At 40.3% G+C, this 21224-nt stretch overlaps 1 protein-coding gene across 9 annotated transcripts in view; it reads right to left on the bottom strand.

Moving 5' to 3' along the window:
• Positions 1 to 14917: 14917 nt before the first annotated feature.
• Positions 14918 to 21224, bottom strand: part of LOC119550594 (homeobox protein prospero) — a 57460-nt gene continuing 51153 nt past the window's right edge. For 7 of the 9 annotated variants that reach the window (XM_037859403.1, XM_037859460.1, XM_037859422.1 and 4 more), the window contains 3 exons: positions 20384 to 20566; positions 16117 to 16261; positions 14918 to 15878 (listed from right to left, as the gene is read on the bottom strand). In XM_037859403.1, the coding sequence (XP_037715331.1) occupies positions 15699 to 15878; positions 16117 to 16261; positions 20384 to 20566 (508 nt within the window). In that variant the 3' untranslated portion in view covers positions 14918 to 15698. The remainder of the gene's footprint in view (positions 15879 to 16116; positions 16262 to 20383; positions 20567 to 21224) is intronic. The other 2 variants (XM_037859454.1, XM_037859469.1) reach the window with 1 other exon arrangement.

Below are 21224 nucleotides of genomic sequence, written 5' to 3'. Positions count from 1 at the left end.
AAATTTTTAACTTCGCTTATAGAATGGTTCAAGGAAGAGCATGCATCCATAATATTTAGAGACCTCAATTTCCCTTTTAACTGCGTACCGAATTGATCTATATACACAGATAGATCTATCAAAAGTTTTAGGCGCAAGAACAAGTAAATGTTTAAGAAGACGCCTGACATGGCTCTATCCCCTCTGTGTATGAACCCACGATCAAAGCTCAATTACTTACCTCTTATTTTTCCCAGAAGAAACAACACCGACAACTCGTTTACTATTTTTATACGATTTTAAAACTTTATTTTTAAAGATGAAAATAAACAATATAGTTTTATTGTGTGTTTTTTGTATTTTTTCCTTAGTAAATTTTACATAATTTTTCAATAAAATAAGTTGTTTGTTTTTTTTCGATTAAAAATGTCATATTGTAGTTTAGTGTTTTCCTCTTGTTTTACAATTTCCTTTCCATTACACGTTTTTAGTATGATGTCTTTCGATTTTGTCGCTTGCATAAATATAAATTTGTATGTAATTATATTCGCTTATATCCCAAATACTGAATTTACCTCATACATATTTTCATTCATTTTTTGTGGTGTGATGGTGTTGTGTGGTGTGGTGTCGTTTGCTTTTGCTTTGCGCTAAATGCATTCTCTAAATGTAAATCCAAATTTCGATTTTCCGTTGTCGGGGCTTTTAATTGCAATTTTCATTTTTGGTTTGCGCTAAATGTACAATTTTGTGCGATTTTTTCCGATTTTGCGGGAACAAAACTGGTCCAAAAGGGGTATTTATTTTTCATGTAATTTGTTGGCCTGAAATGCGTTTCCGAAGTTTCCAAAAGTGTACACCAAACCAAAAGTATAAAACGGAACCGAAATCGAAACCGAAACCAAAACGTGGCTTATACATATATCGCTATGGTTCATTCGAAATGAGTTAGTTAATCATATAAAGTTAGTATATCGTACTATCGTAAGTGGATACGCGACATAGTCGATTGTGAAATTTTCTCGTTTCCCAACTTTGTATGTTTCCACCGCGTATTACATTCATATATGTTTGTTTTGCTTGATTTTACTTTTGCATTACTTTTGGTTTTCTTTTCTTTTCTTTGCTTTCGTTTCATATTGTGGTAAATAGTAATGTGTGAGTTTTGGGGACACTGGGGTATGGGTAAATCGGGAACTTGGGTGACGTTTCCTATTGATAGTACATATTCTTATAAATTTAAACTGTGTGTGAAGTGACTTGATTCAATCGTTTGTTTTTGGCCTCCAGCATCTTAGGAAGGGAAGGTCCTGCGGTCATATGTCAAGTTGGAATTTCGAAAATGTCTTCGGCTTCTGCTGGCCTTCAATTTCGCTTACTTCGCACTAATCAAATTGGAAATCAATGTGTGTTAAAATTTTAACTGAGGATAAATTAGGGTAAATCGTATATGCATTCGCGGGGTTTCCTCTCATTTGATTCTCACCTAGCTCCGGGATTTCTAGGATTTTTTTTTGGCTTCTATCCCCGCCTTTCGCATTTCCCGGAGCTCTCCCTCTACCACTTAGTTTACAATTACATTATAAAAGTTATCTCTAAAGTTGTTTGTACTATTGCTTGGAAATCATTCCGGTCTATTGTTGTATTGTAACTGAAAGTATTCATTTTTCTATATTTTTCACAATTTTCGCCTTTTGTTTTTAGTTTGCTTAATTGAACATAAATCAATTTCATGGCTTGATTTGGTTTCATTTTGGGCCAAGAAGGCCCAATAAATTTCGATCGTTTGCATCCATCAACCGAAACGATGCAGTTTCCCCTTCGCCCACTGCTCACTCTTTTTTTGGAGCCCAGTGGGCGGGGCTGTGTTCCTCAAGTCGATCTTTTGTCAATCCTAAAGGTTGGCCGAAACGGTTTAATACGTTTGAAAAGTTGTAAGCAAAGAACCCTTTACACACCTCGGTGTGTCCTTGTTTTTTTCGGTTTTAGTTTTTTGGGTTTTTTTCGTGTGTGTATGGTATCGTAATCGTTCGGTTATACAATGTTCAGCTCAAAGGAATATACATACTTATATACATGGTGTCTGGATGTTTGTGTATAGGTGAGAGGTGTGCTTCTGTGTGTGATACATAATCAATTTTAAATTTTGCTAATTTTTGCTAGTTCTTTCCCATCGTCGACTAAAGAAACGATTACGATGCTGCCAACTCAAGATCTCTTGTGTGTGTTTTCTGTCTGCAGTGTGTGTTAGGGGTAGGAAGAAGCACAAAAGTGGGAAACGGCAGGTTTCCCCCTTCGTTTCTGGAAAGTCTTATAGTTTATCTGCGATCCTGCGTCGCGCTCTTTTAGTGTCGCTAGTTCCGAGTCCTTAAATATAGTTCGCTCTATACCTAATTGCCACCTCATCAGTATGCCGTTCCTAGTTCATCTCATATCATCGGTTTCCGCTTAACTTTGAGTTGAATACTTAGTTATTCGCTTCTAAATCTAAATTATATGTAGCATAGTACATGCAAGTGTCAGTTGTCAGTGTGGCGGTGTTTTCGTGTTCTTTTTAAAGTACATTGATAGATGAGCAACTCAGCGCTATAGGCGTATGTATGTACGGGGTGTGTGGGGGGTATACTCGTGGTGTCTATATCCAAACCTTTGTTGCTGTCTTCGCTAGTCTAAATCATTAATTTTCCCACACATAATGTTTGTCTAAATCGAGTTTTATGTGAATTCCCATTCGTTTACATACTAGAACTAAATACATACATATTTTTTTCGCTTACTTAGGTAGTCAATTAAAACTTTTTGCTAGGGAAAGGGGATTCGAAAGTGGGGTCAGGGGTTTTTGAGATTTGCCATCGATTTGCCGTTGCTTGGTTAGCCCGAATCGGGTAATTCCTTCGGAGGGACAGTGTGACCAGGCCAAAGTGTAAGGCAGTTTTGGTTTTTGCTTGCTTTCCGGTCTATTTGGAGCCCTTTCTCTTCGTTTACGTTTGCGTTTCCGCTTTCGCGTTCACCATCGTTATCGCTTAGTTTTTGTTTTAAATTTTTTATACTTTTTACACGTTAAATTTCTTTATACAATTTTTATTTATAATTTCTTCCACCTCGTTTTGCTTTAGTTACATAAAAAATTAACAGCTTTTATTTTTTGGTATTTTCTTTTTGTTTTCTTTTGTTTTCATTGTTACTTGAAGGCACTTTAGATCGGACGTTGTGGCCCCATTTCAAAAATTGCTTTTCACTTGCTCAACTCGTGTATCACGTTGCCGCTTGCTGCTTGCTGTCTGCTGCTTGTGTTGTGTGTTGCATGTTGCTGTTGCATGTTGCATATTGCATGTTGCTCGAGTGCTATGGAGACGTGGTCGCAAAAAAAACAAATTAACAACAAAAGCCTAATCCAAAGTTGTTCGAAACTCTGCCGAAAGTTGCGTTCGAAATGTTACCGAAATCCTTGGTTCGAAACTTGTCCTTTGCCTTAACTTCTGCTTTCTTTTTGCTTCTCTCTCGCCGCTGGTTGCTTGTATTGCCTTGAGTGCTATGGTGCGAAACGGATCTGGATGTCCTGGAGTTGCCCGGCCAGCCGGATGCCGATGTCCTGGCCGCCGATCCGGGCAGTTTGGTTTTATTTTCGAGGCTTGAGAACTGCCCATCCTTCGGCCCGGCTCACAAATCGCCATGGAACTTGGAAATGCCAAAGAAATCACCCCCAAATAGTCGGTCTATCGTTAGCAAATCTCAAAAATAATGAAATAGGGTCTACATACACATATGTATAGCTGGTGGATAGTGGACAAGGTATAGATACATATCAAATTTTAAAACTAAACATTGGGTTAGGATTCATAGCGTTACCTTTATAGTATTCATTTTGGTTTTTTGGTTTTTTTTTACATACACATCTTAATTTGAAGTCGGTCTCAGCCCCACCAAAACCTAACTTAAGTAGTGTCCTCGACTGTTTTTTCTTTCATACATCTAAACATTTACAGAGTTTTGGGGAACATAAAGTTTACGTTTTCTTTCAATCTTCGCTTTAGCTTTTTGGATTTTTATTTTTAACATACCTTTCATACACTTCTTTTTCAATATGCTCCGAACCGCAGTTATGAATTTTGTTAATTTTGTTTGCTTTCTCTTGGTTTCTTCTTAATTTTGAATTGTGCTGCTGCAATATTTTTGAATTTTGTTGGTTGCTTATTCGGTTTCAATTGTCAGCGAGGACCGGAACTGGTTTTTAGGGCCAGTTCCTGGCACTGCCTTAGTTGTCGACTAGTCATGTTTTTAGCTTTTTCCTCTACGGTTTTTTCATAATATCCTTTCTTTGTTCGTGTCTACAATTTAAGACTGATTTTTTTTCACAAAACCCGAACTGAGGGGAAAACTAAAGGTGCTTTCTGCAGTATCCGAGTCCGAATCCGATCGGATCGAATCAAACTTAAGCTTAGATAAGGTTAACTACCTGGAGATGTATCGAAACTTTGCTCAATTTTGCCCGTATTTTCTAAATGTACAATGTTTTCGTATTAAATTTATTTTAATTTAAGTTTGTGTTTTTGTTATCGCTTTGTTTTGGTTACTTTTTTTCTCATTATGCATCGATTTATTTACGTTCTTAAAGATAAGGCGCGAAGGTGCTTAAAATAAGCTTGTACTTTTTCTGATATTTTTCCAACACGTTTTCAAAATTTCTTTCAAAGTTTTCCATTTCCCCGTTCTGGTTTTAGGCTGCTTTCTCTACTGTTTACTTCCCTGCATCGTCTACTGCTTTCCGAAATGCAACTGCCTGCTGCTTTCGCTTACAATTTAAGTTTTTTGTTACGAAATTTTGTGTTCCAAAATTCAGTAATTTTGCATATAATTTTTGGATTTTGAATTCGTATTTTCCCTTTTTTTGTTAATCCTAAAGTTTTCTTTTCTTTTTGGTTTTTGTTTTTTTTTTGGTTTTTGTAAATTTGTCCTGAATGTTTACACCGAGAGAGAATTATCCAAACATGGCCGAGAGGTTTTCAATTTTGTTCATTTCATTTATTCCATTTCGTGATTTTTATCGTACTTTCTTGATTTCTTGATGTCTTTATCCTTTTTGAGCTTTTAAACGCGTTGTGATTCAGTGAAAAGTACAGATGTTGTCGTCTTCTCAAAGGGAAATAAGATAATCTAATTGAATCGAATCGAAAGTAAACTGCAATTGTTCTCATAGAATGCTGCCTGTAAATTATTAAGCTAATTTAGTTTTACATATTTTTTTAGTTTAATTTTTAGCAAGCAGCCCAGTCGTGATAAATCCCAGTTGCATCAAATTCGCAGACCAATTTTTGTTTCCTACTTTTTGTAATCCCCTCTAATTTTATTTGCCAAACTGCTAAATGCTGAATTTTTACCGAGTGTGACCGAAACTTTAAATTTCTACGCACATATATCCCTTTTCCATATGCATATATGCGCAATGTGTGTCATATGTTTATTAGGAACATTACCGAAATACGTTTATATTTAATTTTACACTTACACCTAAACATGATTTTTTTGGGGGTCCGCGAATTCTTCAGGAAACTGGAAGCATACTGGGCCGCTTGCTTCGCGTCTTTGGTCACATTTGGTTTTTATTTTTGATGTCTCAATTTGAATTTTCGTCTGTCTGAGTTTTTTAATTCTTTTTTTCCGAAATTCACGCCAAAGTCTTAGCCGAGAGTTGGTTACTTCATTTAGTTTTTCTTTTTGATCTTGCACATTTGCAAGATATCTTTTTCTTCTTAGTTTTATTTTGCAAAATGCAGCGCTTTGCTTTTGAGCCGAAAGTTGTAATTTTTTTTCTCTACGTATATCTAAGCCGAAATATTAAAACGTTCTTCGAAATGCTACCACTTGATTGAAATGTTTCCTTAGCTCCTCCTCTGATCCTGCTCTGAAATCTGTTCCTGTGCTGCTTTTGATTATGGTCTGGAGTTCTTTATTTTTGTTTGGTTGGGTTGGGCTTGGCTATAAGTATGCTTAGAGGTGTGTATGTATCGTTATCTTTTTATTATCCTGAAAAACTATAAGTAAGCTGATGCATCTGTGAACTGAGCTTCTTCGGTTGTTGTTGTTGGCTGAACGGCATTAAGTTGTTATAGTTACTGTAGTTGTTGTTCTTCTGTCTTGGGTGGCTGATGATGAGTTCTATTTAATGTATCTTTTGGATATTCTTTGCTTCTGTATCTTGTATCTCATCTGTCGGTTGTATGTTCATAAGTATGCTGTTTGATTCTGCTTCGTGTGGCTGACAAAATATAAATCAATTACGGCGACTGCTAAACTATGAGTATAAATTTTAGTTGATTCTCGTTACGATTATACCTATGCTGACATTCAATTTCGTAGTATCTCTGTTTGGTTTTTTTTTTGGGTGTGTCTGTGTCTGCGTGTCTGAGTGCGTAAATTAAACCTAAAGGCGGCGGAGGATCACCTCCTCCAGCCGATCTGACCCAATTTTCACTTGGCTTATACTGTGTGAGTAAAAAAGCATACAAATATCATATAGTTTCTCGTACTGATTTTGGCTTGGAACAAACTGCGTATATATATTAAGGTAATATATAGGTGTGTCTGACTGATTTGCTGTTGCTTTTGCTTCTGCTTTTGCTTTGCTTCTGCTTACTGCTTTTCTGCTTTTGAATCGGTTTCTGCTGCTGCTGTTGTTGCTTAGGTTTGGCTTTTGGTTCCTGCTTAACATTTATTAGAGACTTTTGCTGCATGCGCTGAAGATCATTTTATTTCGACTGATTTTCGGTTTGTTTAGTTTTCTTTCTTTGTTTTGTTTTTATTTTTTTTTGGTATTTTTGTTGGTTTTGTAATACATATTTAAAATAGCAACTACCATTATCTTGTATTTGTATTTTATTATTATTTTGTTTTGCTTGCTTTGAGTTTATTTCCTTATATAAGTAATAAGTTATATATATTTATAAGGTTGTGGATCGTAATGTGGTTGAGTGTGTGGTTCGTGTGCTTTTGGGGGGCGGGGGTCATTTGGGGGTCACTCGGCCAGTACCAGGTAATATTCGATGTGCATTTCCCGCTCGGAAAACGCTGCGCAAACGATCTCCCTCTTTTTTACTCACTCGATTTCTCTTTATTTTTTTTTTTTGTGTTGCTTGGGTTCCGGATTTTCTTTACTCAGTGTACATTTAGAACATTTGTTAGCTATGCTGAAATACGGATTACGACGTCTAGAGTATGTATTTTATATATATGTCTATTTATATAGTTTCACTTATCGTATAAATGTTACCGGCACTATTGTTCAGAACTCAGGAGTTGTTCAATTTTCCATAATGCTTGAGTGCTTTAAACTCAGTCTGAGAATGCTGCCAAACTTTGTTGATCCAACTAAAGAACTCGACTCACTAAATGTAAATTAAACTGTTCACATATATAAGATTGCTTTATACATGTGTGCGTGTGTATTTACTGGTTACTCCATCTTAAGACTTTTTTCGATGCTGCTTCACTTTCTCCGTTTCCTTTACGGCTCCTCTACTTTCTCCTCCTCTCTCTCTCCTCCTCCCGAAAACTAAGTATAATCTTTGTATGAACTGTGAACTTAAGAACTTCGCTCTGCCCTCTTCCTTGTTGTTGTTGTACTCGAACGAACTGAGGAGATGCTCAACTGAAAACTGGCTGGAAAAACAGCGGCGCCACGCCCCCTTTTCTGGGTTTATCGAGGGGGCGTGGTCGCCGTTCTGGCTTGTCTATTTCACTATTGGTAACTTAAACGGTAAATTGTTTCTGTGAAAGGCAACTGTTGCGCGTGGAGGCCGCAGGATATCCAGGATATTTGGGAATCATTCGGGTTTATTGGGGTTAAAGGTTATGGGATAGGTTAATTTATTTTTGAGGCTGCGGCTCCCGCTCGGTTTGTTTGTCGTTTTGCTATATTTAGTTGTATATGCTATTGTAAAAAATATCATTATAAATACTTTTGTTTATCGGTTTACGCTTACGTTTACGGCTCTCGTTACGTTACGGTTACGGTAAGGGTTACGGTTAGCTAACGGTTACCTTAACGCCTACTGTGGTTGCTGTTGCTGTGTTTTGTAGCTGTAGCTCTCGCTGTTGTTCGCATTTTGATTTGATCGGTAGCATCGGCTATAGCTAGTCGATATATAGCCCGTCGATTGCTCTGTAAACTTATACATTATAAAATATCTGATCACATTTGTTTGCAGTCTCTGTATAAATATTGTTGTTTCATTTGTTCGCTTAACGCCTTCGTTTACATGGTTTACGTTTAAATTACTTTACATATTGTACACATGCCACGCCCCCTTTGCGGAGGGCGGTTGGCACGCCTTTATCTCAGATAAATTATAGGATGGGCGATCGATCGAAACCTGGATCGATGGCCGAGAAGGAAAAACTTGAAACTGAAAATCGATTATTTAGCTTTTTGTGTGGCTCGTTGGAATTGCGTTTTTCGTTTGCTCCTACAGTTGTTTTACATAAAATTTCGTGTAGAATTTTGACAAACGTCTGGCCCCGTTCCTGGTAACATTTATGGGTTATTTTGTGTCTAATTCTGAAGGACTAATGCAGCGGCTGCTTGCTTCTTGGTGGTGCCAATGGGTGCGATTTCGTTTTGGTTGTACTTCAGTTTGACGACGGCTGGTGGCGCACCTTTAATCCTCGAGGGATTACAAAGGGCGCCGAGTGGGAAATAATAATAATATTGCTGGGCTATTGTCTGGGGGCCATGAAGGACCCCCGTCTCGATTTGCGTTTTGTCAATTTTCACCTGTTTATTGCTGCTGCATCTGCAAGTGCATCTGTATCTGTAACTGTTTGCTTTATTGTGTGAGAGTAAACCAAAGGAGTTTTGCAGTTCGTTTCGCAGCGCGTTGCACGCCCCTCAGATTTATATTTTATATATATATATATGGGTAGTATATATATATTCGATTTCATACCAGGAATGGCACCAGTTAAACGCACGCAAAGTTTTGTGGCTCATTTGGGCCTGCTCTCGATTGATTGAGTTGGCTCGTAAGAGAATTGTGAAACAAAGGGTTTTTATCACTTATTCTTGTTGTCTATGTGAGTCGATCTGAGTGTGGGTCCCCGTTTGGCTGATCGACCCGATGCCAGCCGAGATATATCCCAGTTCTGGGCAGGCCAAGCACGGTTTGCTTAAAGTTTTGATTGTGGCTACTTCTCTGGTCTCTCGGTTCCCTCGGGTTCAGCAGGCAGGCATCTTCTTCGGGGCTTCGTCTTTTATATATATATTTGTATGGGCAGTTTCTTGACTGCCCCTCTATTGGCAATTTCTTTTGTGGCGTGCTCTGCTCTCTCAGATATTTAGGATATATCCCATCGGGTATCGGGTCTAATGTGGGGCACTCAGATCTTCTCAATTGCTGATTCTTAAATGAAAACATAATTGTTGCTGTTGTCGTTAATTGCTAACTGAAAATCTCGGTGAACGAACTAAAAGTTTTGGCTTATTTGGCTAATTGGCTATTGCTGCGGTTGTTGTTGATTGATTTCGTTTGAGTATAAAAATATAAATCGTTTTATAAAAAGTTATTGGTTGCTGTTGCTTATTTGTTTATTTGTTTGTTTGTTGGTTTGTTTGTTGGCTGCTTGTTGCATTGTATTGTACTATAAATTATCCCGGTTCGTGCGTGGCACGCTCGTCTATTGCAAATGAAACTGTGGCATAAAATCTGATTCTCCCTCTGTCTCCTTTCAAAATTCAACTATAAACACTTATGGATTAGTTTTGGTATTGGTTTATATGTATATATATTTATATTTGTATTCGATCATGGGTAAATATTCAGTTATATTCAGTGTAAAATTTGAACTCAGGATGGCTTAAAGACTCAACACAAAGAAATATCTCTCTCCTATCGCTCCCTATATAATATATATATAGCGTATTTATCTTTGATATGTGTAGACAACCCAAAAAAAGTTGCTGCTGGAAGTGCTTTGTGCTGTTGTTATTACCGATCTCTTTTTGTTTTCGTATTGTCGCTTCTAATTGGGCTTGTTGTTGTTTTTCAATATTTCGATTTTTTTTTAGCTTTTTCGCTTTGTATATTTGAGTAAAAATATTTATTGTGGTTGTGGAAAACTGTGAGAGATTAACTCAAAAATATCACATACGAGTTGTGTATGTTTCCCTGGCTATTGTTGGCTGTTAAAACTAAATTGCAAATTCTCCTCTTTCTATTCTTCACTGTTATCGGTTACTTAGGTAATTGTTTATCGTTATCGTTGTTTTTATTTGGTTATCGGTTTTTTGTGGGGTTTATGCAACTTTCTCTTTATATTTTTATACTTTCTCATGTGCTTTTTTTGATGTTGTTGTATATATATCAATTTGAATTTGGAATTTCCATGGGCAACGTTCATTGCGGCCGAAATGTTGGGGTTACGTCATAAGCCAAAAGTTTTAACCTCTTCTTCATAAACTTCACAAATAAGGATGCGTAAGATTGATTCCTGATTGATCAACTGAAGAATGTTAGTAATACTGGTTGCTGTTGCAGAAATTGCAATTGAATTTTGATTGTTTAACTAAGTCCTTTGGTGCAGGCGCACAGTGCATGCCGAAAGTATACGCACTGTGCGCTGCTCTATTGCAGTTTGTTCAAAAGAAAGTTGTGGCGCACATGTGTGTGTGCACCACGGCTTAATCTTCGTACTCTCCTCTTCTCCTCTCTCCTGTCTGATTCTTCCTACGCCAAATAAGTGATAAAAATTTTACTTCCAAACGGTTTGTTTTCTTTTTTCTGGTTCGATGTTTCGATTTTGGGCCAAAAGTTTTTGGGAATTTTGAGAATCGCGCTTGCTACTAAAAAAACGCAATTGTTTTTTGGAAATATTTCATCGTTTAAATAGATGTTTTTCGTTTCATTTTTTTCATTTTCATGTATACCAAAACTGCAAATTTATGTGTATTTTATTTTACTTCGTCTTTTCTGTCTTGTGATCAGATGTTTTCCAAACCAAGGATGTTTAACTAACTTATGGTTACGTTGAAGTTGAAGTTACGAATAGATTTGCTTTGATTTACCATGGAGTATGTGTACCCTACGTGTAAGTTTGACTGATTTGCTTCAGTGTTTTGTGCGTGTGTGGGCTTGCCAAAGGGGATCTGCTTGATATATATACCGATTTGGGTTTGGCACATGTTCTATCTGAGTCCCCTCATCCTCTTCTTCTTAACGGAAATCGTAATGCGCGCATTTTCAATGCAGTAAGGCTGTGAGTGAATACTTTCCTGGCCCTGGCCAGAATGTCCTTTTTCAGGGGCTCTGAGTGGGGGTCAAAGGGGTCGCTTATGCTTAGACTGTAGTAATATTTTAATTACGTGTATGTAGTTGTATTTAAATGTCGCTATGTACAAATCTGATCAATTTCTGTTATCGGTTTTGTTTTGTTTTTCATTCAGTAATCAGTAATCGGTAAGTTTGGGTATTTTTCTTTTGGTTTGCTTGGTATTCTGCGGTATTAATGCTTTTAAAATCTAGTTAAAATTGCATATGGCTGCGTCTGCTTTTATATTTGGTAATTGTTTTACGTGTAGTAGGTATATACTTATCTCGCCTTCCATCTCGCTCTCGCTTCCATCGTCTGCTTTGATCATCGATCATCGATTTGATCGATTGGTTTTCGTTATCGGTTTGCGTGCAGTGTTCATTAATGGTTTTTAAGTTTTTAGTCCTTCTGTGCTGTGAATTCAATTCTTGCTGCTGACCAACACTGGTCAAACGGGTCGCTGATTGGTTGCTTTTGGCCGGATGCTTATTTCCATATCCGTTTCCGGCGCTCGTTCTCTGTCTGGTTTCCTGCTGATGCTGCTGTACTTAATCTAAATGCTTAGGCTAACTTATTTCCTTGGTGTAAACTGTACCTGGCGAACCGCGGCGAACAGCTTGGCCAAAAAACCGAGGAAGGAACTTTCTTCTTGGCCTATGGCTGATCTGTAATTCTTTTTGGAATTTTCCAACACCGAAAGGTTACTGTGGAGGAACTAAACTCGCTTTCCGGGGGCTTCTCGAAAGGGCGGGCCAAAGATTGGTGGGCGTGGCTGAAGGCTGGCCCAGCTGCTAACCGCGGCCACCAGGTGTCGCTTTCGCTTGGTTTGCGTCGCTCGAATAAGATGAATTATGTAGAATTTAGCTTACCCTTCTCGTCTCTGCGCTCCACCGATTAGTTGAGGTTGTTTTTTTTTTTTGGGGTTAGTGAAGTGGAGTTGTGTGATAATGGTGGTGGTGTTGTGGTTGCCAATCAGTTCCAATTTTGCGGTGATAAATGCCAAAAGTGCTTCTGACGGAGGTCGGTTGGTTTGATTTGGGGGAGAGTTGAACCAAAAAATGGGTGGTTTATAAGCGGCCAAAAGGTGGGGGTTAAATTTTGGTAAAGAAAAATCCAAGCGCCGTCATTTGTGTTTTCTGTTTTCTCAATTAATTTCGCTTTTATTAACCAATTATCGATGGGGGACGGACCCTTTTGTGGCCCGCCCCCTTGACTTGTTGACTTAAGTTTAAGTATGTATGTTTATGTTTAGTATAAATGTATGAAATATGTATGTTGCATTAAATATACGCAAGTGTAAGTGTGCTCCTGTGTCATTTGTTGGTACGCAAGTATATCGGTTCATTCGCCTTCCTTAAGGTAAAGAAAGAAAGCGCTGACTAAAACTGATGGAAACTGAATAGAACAGAAAGGTTTGAGTGCTCAATTTTTCGTATTTCTCTTTTTGTATTGCTGTTAACTTCCTGAATTTCGACGGTCTAGATACGGTTGCTTCACGCTATTTTCAAATTTTGCTTAAAGATAAAATTTCGCCTAAAGTTTTGTTAGCCAAACGTTTATTGTTAATACGCCTTAAATTGCCTAAATGGTTTCGTCTCATAATTTCGCTCGTCTCGCAATTGTCAATTAACTATTTTTACATCAATCAATAATTTCGTATGGAGACCCCAATGGGAGGCCTCCATATTGGTTTTATCCGAAACAATAATGAAGTTAGTTCGATTTTTAGTTTGTTGTTAGTTACTTTTTCTATCACAAAATCAGTTACAATTGTATTTAGATCAATTTCATTTCCAAATTTTCTTTTCAAATTTCTCATTTTAAAATTTTTAACTCCATTGCCAAAAGCCGCTTCCTTCGTAAATTTTGTAAAGGCATTAACAATCAACGCGTCACTCCTGAGGCCCTATAATCGGACTTGAATTTCGACTTCTGTCTGCTGTGAAGGTGGGTGAAACTTAGGGTTAAGATAACTCAACTGGGTAATGCGATAAACGTAAACTTCAGTTCGATTAGCGAATGCCTCGTCTGCTTTGTACGATTCCCTAAATACTAATTTTTCTCATTTTCAATTATCCAAACATGAATTTCTCTTTCAATTTCGATGCGAAGAACACCAGTTTCTTCCACTCGATCTTGATCTTTTGGATTAGGAAACTCACCGTCTTATACGCGACTAATTTTGTCATAGTTACGCCAAAGTGCAATCAAATTTTGCTCAGATTCCTCTGGTTAAGCCTAAAAAACTCGCTTAGTTCGTTTCAATTTAGTTTTAGCTAAAATTCAACTATTGTTCAATAATTTCGTGATCATTGGTGTGGCCGAAAGGTTTGCTGGGGTGTGCGATCTCATCTCATCTCATCTCATCTCCTTATAGCGGTGTTCCCATCTCATCTAATCTAATCTAATCCAAACTCCCACCAGAGGGCGCTAGGGTATGGGGCTGGCTAAACTTAGTAACTGACTGACTGACTAACTGGCTGGCTGATGGAGCTCCTCGGAGCAATTGTTGGGCCGAAATGGTCGATTTCGCTTCGTTCTTTTCGTTCGAGGAATATGATTTTGTCTGTGCCAAAAATTCAAATGTTTTGCATGCAGTTGATGATGTTGTTGCTGTTGTCGCGGTGCAGTTGCAATCGAGGATGAGATATTGCAGCTGCAGGAACAACAGGGTTTGCCCGCCCCTGGCCCAAAAATAGTCGCCGGACGGAGAGCAGGCAAACATATCCCTCTAAACCCGCCCACTTTCCATGCTGTGTCTGCTGTGCTGATGAGTGAGAAGTGCATGATCGTTCTCAGCCAGCCAGAAATTGGATGTAATATATAATATATATGTTTTAAAAATTAGGGGAAAGAAAAAACCATATTTTTAATTGATATTTTTGGTGTTTCGTGTATATTTTGTTTTGTTGCAACTCAAGGCCAAGTAAAGTAAATTAATTAAACTAAACATTAACTTAACTAAACGTATAAATTATTTACATAAATAACAGACTAGTGTGTGTGTGTGTGGTTGTGTTGGTGGGGTGTTTCAGTGTATATGTTGATTATACTATAAAATTAAGATGCGTGCTCAAAGGTGGGGCACTAAAGTATAAGAATTGATTAAAAATAAACCGCACTCAAGGGATTCATGTTAACAATTAACTTTGGTCGAAGGTTCGCATAACGTATTGTAAATGATAAATTGGTAAATTTAACTACCCTAACGCCCGCTGTTCGTACAAATACATAACTCTGGCTCTCTCTTTGATTAAAAATCTAAATAGTTTTCGCATTTTCTTAACTTTTTTTTGTGATTTTTTGCTTTTACTTTCGCTTAATAGACATCGAATATATGCTTAGCGCTTAAAAGGGGGGCTATAGGGGATATAGCAACTTTAGCTTTCGGGTGACTTTTAAACTTTTAAGATTAATTACCGATTTTCGGCCGTCTGAGCTGCGCCTGCTTTTGTAAAGCAGTGTGCAACCGAGTGGGGAAAACTGCTTACCGGAAAGTCGGTCGGCCAAGCAGTGCGGTGATGTCCACTTCCTGTTTGGCTGAGCGACTTTCGCTCTCTCTCAAATGAACACACACTTTGTACCGTTGCGAGCGTGTGTGTGTGTGTGTGTGCGTGGAATGTATTGGTGTATCTTGTTTTTTTTTGTTTTTTTCTGTGGAATGTGTGTCAACTTTCGGTAGATCATTAGACGGCTCAACTATTTGTTAAATATTCATACGTATACGTAATCTGCTGTAAATATTTTCAAAAAAATTTCAACTAACAAACCAACGGCGAGTACAGTTTACACTGCCTGTAAATTACGCTCGGTGTGTACGGGGTGTTCTCAGGTGTGTGGCTCAGGTTCTCTTTCAATTTGCACTATTTCACATTATTAGATTAAGACTTGCTGCTCTATGTATAGTTTTGGTTTTGTTTAAATGTTTGCCGGGGAGATTAGGATCTCCCTGGCCCACTTTCTTCATAATCTTGTCGCTCTTCTTTCGCTGAGGTTGTGTGATGTTTTGGGTGTGTAGTTTGTGTGGTTTTTGGAAATTTTTGAAAAAATATTTTGCTCAGTGTGTTTTCTAAACGCGTTATCGACTCGTGTGTGTTTCTCACTCAGCTATGTCTAAGTTCCCTTCATTATTCTCTGTGTGTGGATACTATTTGTTCGTTTTTTCTTCTGATTTTTGTTCTTTGGCTGGGGAGTTGGTCATATCCAGTCGTGTTTCCTGCGCAGGTTTAGCCTTTTAGCTTTGGCCTGCGCCTCGCCTTCGGATGGCTGCTGCCGGCCCTGGAGTTGGTGCCCGTAGTGGTGGTGGTGCTGCTGCTGCTGCAGATGGTGGTGGAGGCCGGACTGATGGGCGGTGGCATTCCCAGCGGATGCGGCAACGGCAACGGCAGCGGCAGCGTCGGCAGCGCCAACTCCTCCACTTATTCCAGCTGCTCTAAAAAATTGGGCGACTTGAAGTACTCGGGCACGGGATCGTCCATGCGCGAGATGATCTTGTATATGGACTTCTTCCACGACTGCTCGGTGTCTTTGCCACCCTGTATTGCACGGAAGAACTCCCGCAGAGTCGATTCGACCACGAAGCGGAAATTCTGGGGTACCTGTGGACCGATTTTCTCGATTAGCGACTGGCTCCCAAAGGGGGGTTTCTCTGGATCATCTGGTTAGTGGTTCTTCGCTCGCATCCACACACACTTTTTATACATTATTTGATTTGATTTTTTTTTCTTAATAAATTTGTAGTGTGTGTGCATGTAGAGTCGGTTTACGGGGGGAATGGTTAGTGTGTTAGTGTTAGTGGGTGTGTGGGTGTGGGTGTGGGCGTGGTTATTGGCATACCTCAATGTGGTTATTGCGATTGTAGTGCAAATTGAGCACGCGATACAATTCACTATCTCCAGCAATCAACAGATCATCGGGTGTCTTGATGCCTTCGGTGACAGCTTGTCGTGCATATTTCTCCATTTGTATGTAGTAGAATTCTCTGCAGATGCGTAGATGAGGAATGTTTGGTTTGGTCAGTATTCTGTTTTATTCTATTCTATTTATATTTTTGTTGTTGTTCAGGTTCAGGTTCAGCATTCAAATTTACAAAATCGCAACGTAAATGAAAGAAAAATCAAGGTTCGAACCAAGGCGAGGGGTGGGAAATCAAAGAAGGAAAGCCGTAAAGTGGGTAAACCAAATTCAAAGGAAATCGCTAATGCTTGCTCGCTCTCTCTTTCTCTCTCGCTCTCATACAACCATACAGTCGCGCTATCTCGCTCACTCTGTTCCTAGGGGGTCCCTTAATGCATTATATTGGATAGCTGTTTGAGTATGACATTATTAATAATTCGCTGCATACTCTTAGGCGCGTCGTGTGTGTGTGTGTGTGTGTGTGTGTGAATCTGTATCGGTGTGTGAGTGCGAGTGTGTAAAGAATTTTTAATAAATCTCAAATGTGCAGCAGCAGCTCGTGGTGGTGCAATAACAATTGCAAGTCGAGGCGGCATCTTCTAGCTGCGGTTTTTTATTTCTCTCTGTTGTACTTTGTATCCTGGGAAGGACTGCCTTGGGGGTTGGGGATTTAATTAGCAAGTGCAGCGGGCTGCTGCTGCTGCGTCGCCTTGTTTAGTCAAGTGATTTGTGTGTGGGGGCTGCCATTCGCAGGGGGATACGACTGGGGGTGTGTGCTTTACTTGGCAACTGTAAGTGATTGCTTGTCTTCCGGCCTGACTGCCTCTCCTCCGCCTCCTCCGCCTCCTTCTCCAGCATTGTCTGCCGCGCGTTTTAATTGTTGTCTTTTTTTTGCCGGGAATCCTTTGGAGAACCTCCCATCCCTCCACTTCGCCCCCATCCCCCCCTTCACAACGCTCCGATAATCGCGCTAATTTCAAGATTTCCCAGTAGCAGTACGCCAAATGCATTTCTCATGTTGTGCCACACAGCGCTCGTGTTGATTTTCCAAACAATAAGCGCAGAATGCGCAAATAGAAAATCTTTTCCTTCTGCCCCCAGCCCATAGGCGCGCCACGCCCCCCCCCCCCCATTTGCGGCTCCCCGGAGGCGGCGGTGGATCGGATGGGTGGTTTTGGATGGCTTCATAATGAGGCTGATGGCTTGGCCTGGCCAAAAGAAAGGAATCGCTGTGTGACAGTTTTGTGTGACAGTTCATTGTGCCGGGTGTCCATAGTTATTAGGGATTGCCGGGATCTCAGCCCCCTCTCCGTTCGGTTGGGTTTGAATTGCAATTAGCTTTGTGGATGGCGTGAAAAGGAGCTTGAGGCGAGCCTTATGCAAGCAGAGGGAAGCACATGTGGCAGGAAAAGGAAGCCTGGCTTGGCGGTTTCAAATGCGCCACTTAATTTAGATAATAAGCCGTGCAAGTGGAACTGCAGATGTGCAGATGCAATGGCGTTGGGGCTTGACGGAAGTGCTAATTAGTTTGCATATAATATTTCGTAGCCTATTTATTTGGGCCGGGCCTCACCCACACACACACTGAAACAGAGAGAGGAGGAGGAGAGTGAGAGAGGGAGAGCCACTAAAACACTTGTTGAAAGGCAGGCAGGCGTTTCTTTGTCAAGTGCATTCATCATCTCACACCTACACCCACACACCTCTCTCTCTTCCTCTCACCCACTCTCACCGCTTGAATGTGTGCGTGTGCCAGTGTGCTTTTGTGTGTGCGTTTTTTGTTCGTGTGTGCGTGCGTGTGTTTGCATGTGTCTCCTTCTTCGCTGCACCTTCTTCTTCTTCTTCACTTCCTCCGCAATAAATTACGTATCACGGATTACGGTTACGAATACGAACGAGTAGAATGTTATTAATAAGCTCACACATACTCACCCACACATATGCAGACATCTCTACCTCATACATTAATGAAGTAATTGGCAACACTTTTGCATTGTATCTATATATAAGCATCTGTACAAGTCATATACGTCTATATACATATACAGAATGGAGCGTGTATCGTATCTGAGTGTCTGAGTGTGTGGCATGTGTGTGGCTGTGGGTGTGTATTATATAAATGTAACTGCATTTACTGTTGTTGTTGTTGTTGTTGTTGTTCTTGTCAGCAAGATCTTTTCACGCGACGAAGGAGGGGAAAAGCTAAGGGAGCGGTGGGGGGAGGGGGAGCTGCTCTAAGCGCCAAAAGGACACTTAACCTCAAAAAAAGGAAAGCGGCTCGATGAGAAACAAAACACGGAAAAAGAACAGCGGGAGATGTGAGAGTGTATATGTTTGTGTGTCGCATTTGTGGGTGTAAGTGAGTGGGCTAGCTTGTGTGTGGGCGTATCCTTGAGCGCCTTTTGCCAGTAGGGCCCTGGCCATTGTGCTCGAAACTCTCAAGTAGCTGCCGCCATGAAAAGCGGCCAAAGAAACCCACTGAATGTATCCTGGCAAACAAACTAATTAGCCCGCCAGGAGTCTGAGTGTCTATGTATATCTGCATATGTGTATGTGTGTCTCTGAATGCATGTCCTTTGCCGCTTTCTTTTCATTATTTGCATTTTGGCGAGCACAAAAAGAAGTTACTGCAGCTAATGCAATTATATAAGTGGCCTGCTTGAGGACCTCGAACAAAAGGCACTTTTGTTAATTAGCCAACAAACGTACACATACGTATGCCCTGAGAGTGGTGTGCGGGGAGGGGGTGTGGCGTGTGTGTGTGTGTGTGTGTGTGGGTGGGGCCCACTTAAGTAGGCAACACTTTTTAATATGCCAGCGCCACAAGTTTCTTGGCCTCGCTCTCCGCTATTTTCACACTTGACTCGCCAGCTCAAGTGGCCAGGCAGCTCATCATCGTAACGCTCATCCTCCGGACTCTCCAACTCATCTTCAACCGGGGCTCCTAACCCCTTGCATTTTTCTTAAGTGGCCACTTTTAGCAACATGTTATTAGAGCACTCAGCCCCAGTTTATCTCTGTGTACGGTTCTGTGTTCGCTGGTTGTGTGTCTGTACTGTGTGAGTGTGGGAAACTCATAATATTAACTAGTCGTTAAGAGAGAGCAAAAAGCGGTTACAAGTATTAATTTCATAGGTTAATTTAGGGGGAAAACGATTAAGGGAAAATGCTTTCCCTCGAGCGAACAAAGGAAACCGAAATCAAACTCAGGGAACTTAAGATGAGAAAGAAATATTAAAAAACCGTTACATCTTACAACCCTGCTAAACCTAAACCCTTAGAAAAAAAACGGAAACAAACAATCGAGAACCAGTTAGGAAATCAAAAAATATTCCCACCCATTTTAACCTCTCGCCAAAGAAGTCGAAGTCGTAAGCAAAGACAAGATGCCAACTCCCCGATTGCCGATTCCCATGCAAAGTAGGGTTCATATCGAAAAGGGATTGCAACCCCAAAGGAACTAACGAAGAAACCCCGAGCGTGCCGGGTCTTGATTTGTTGTCTTTTGTTTGCAGGTAGGGTAGGTAGAATTTCTTAGGGTGTCTCGCGAACAATTCCTTAAGACGTTGCGCATGTCTTAGACAAATCGGAGACGACGGACAGCTGCTAAGCCGATGAAAGACGATGAAAGAGGGTTGGAAGGTAAATCCAGGTGAGACCTTGTGCCACGCTCTGTTTTCTTTCGGAATTTCTGTTTTCCCTGATATTTCGGGGCGGACAGATGCGGCCTCGGATTTGGCGCGCAAATCACGGCGACTGCATGCGGGCCTACCTCACATCACTTTGGCTCTTTGGCTCTGTATTTCTGCTGTTCCATTGAGAACACCCCTCGGAACTTCTTCCCCGGAATAACCCAGAACCGGACTATCTGGCAGCTGTCGTTTTTCCGTAGTCTTTAGTCATTTTTCTGCTCTTTTTGGCAACTTCTTGCGCAATTTCATGGACTGACAGTTAGAGTCGCGGAATGACAGCCGAATGGTGTTGCATGTCCCTGGGTCTACTTCTTGAGTGCAAGTCGAGGGTTTCGACAGGTGGCAGTCTCATTTTTTGGCCAATCAATTTGTTAGGAAAACCCCCCCCATCCCAACTAAAACATTAAAGCCAAAACTTAGATGACGAAACGAAATCATAAAAATGAATGCTGCTGAATGGTTATTACTTAGTAATTAGATCTTAGGTTCTATAGATTGTTAATTGCACAACTTACCGGAAGTTCGAGAACCATTTCACCAATTGTGCTGTGTTGTTCTTGTTGAACTTGATGTCCGGGAAGTACATCTTGAGCACCGCGGAGCTGGGATAGCGCACCCAGAAGAACATCAGCTTGGCCTTGCGCAGGTGCATCGGTGTCAATGTAGAAGAGTGCAAAGGAGTCAAGGATTCGCAATGTCTGGTGGCGTTATAGATATATATGGTATATGTATGAGATATTTGTGTCGGATGGATGGTCGATTGTCTTTCCAAATTTCCATGTTCGTGTATAGCAGAGAAAGAGAGGTGTTGGGTGCAGGGGGGGGGGTTATATATATGTACGATTGGATTGGCAATGTCTAACGTGGCTGCACTTTCGAGTGCCAATAATGAATGTCTAAGGGTGCCACAGCCCCCGCTTTCGCCTCCTTCAACCCACTGATTGAAAAAGCTGAGCTGGGAATCGGAATCCGAATCGGAATCGGAATCAAAAGTAGAATGGGCACGGAAATGGGGGCTAGTAAGAGGCCAACGAGTGCAGCTCTTTCGATTGGCTGCTCGTCATTGATTTTTTTCCATTTCTGTGGCTGTTGCGAAATGCAACTCAAGCCAGGCCAAGTCGATGATGATGATGACTTGAGGGTCTTTCGGGGGCCTTTGGGGGCTTAAGTGTGCGGCGGGGCAATAAATAAGGTTTTGATTACATTTTATAAAAGAATTTAGTTGGGGAAATAAATAAACTGAAGAAGACACTTGATTGGTTTCGTTTTGTAAGCGAGGTCCGGACCGGGTGGGGTTAAGTACCTGGTCTCTAAACTACCTTACTACCATGCTACTATGCTACATATACTCGTATA

This window comes from Drosophila subpulchrella, chromosome 3R (assembly GCF_014743375.2).
Source record: "Drosophila subpulchrella strain 33 F10 #4 breed RU33 chromosome 3R, RU_Dsub_v1.1 Primary Assembly, whole genome shotgun sequence".
In the NCBI taxonomy this organism is placed as follows: domain Eukaryota; kingdom Metazoa; phylum Arthropoda; class Insecta; order Diptera; family Drosophilidae; genus Drosophila; species Drosophila subpulchrella.
The sequence above is the reverse complement of the archived record's forward strand: the minus strand, read 5'-3'. Positions and strand labels throughout refer to the sequence as shown.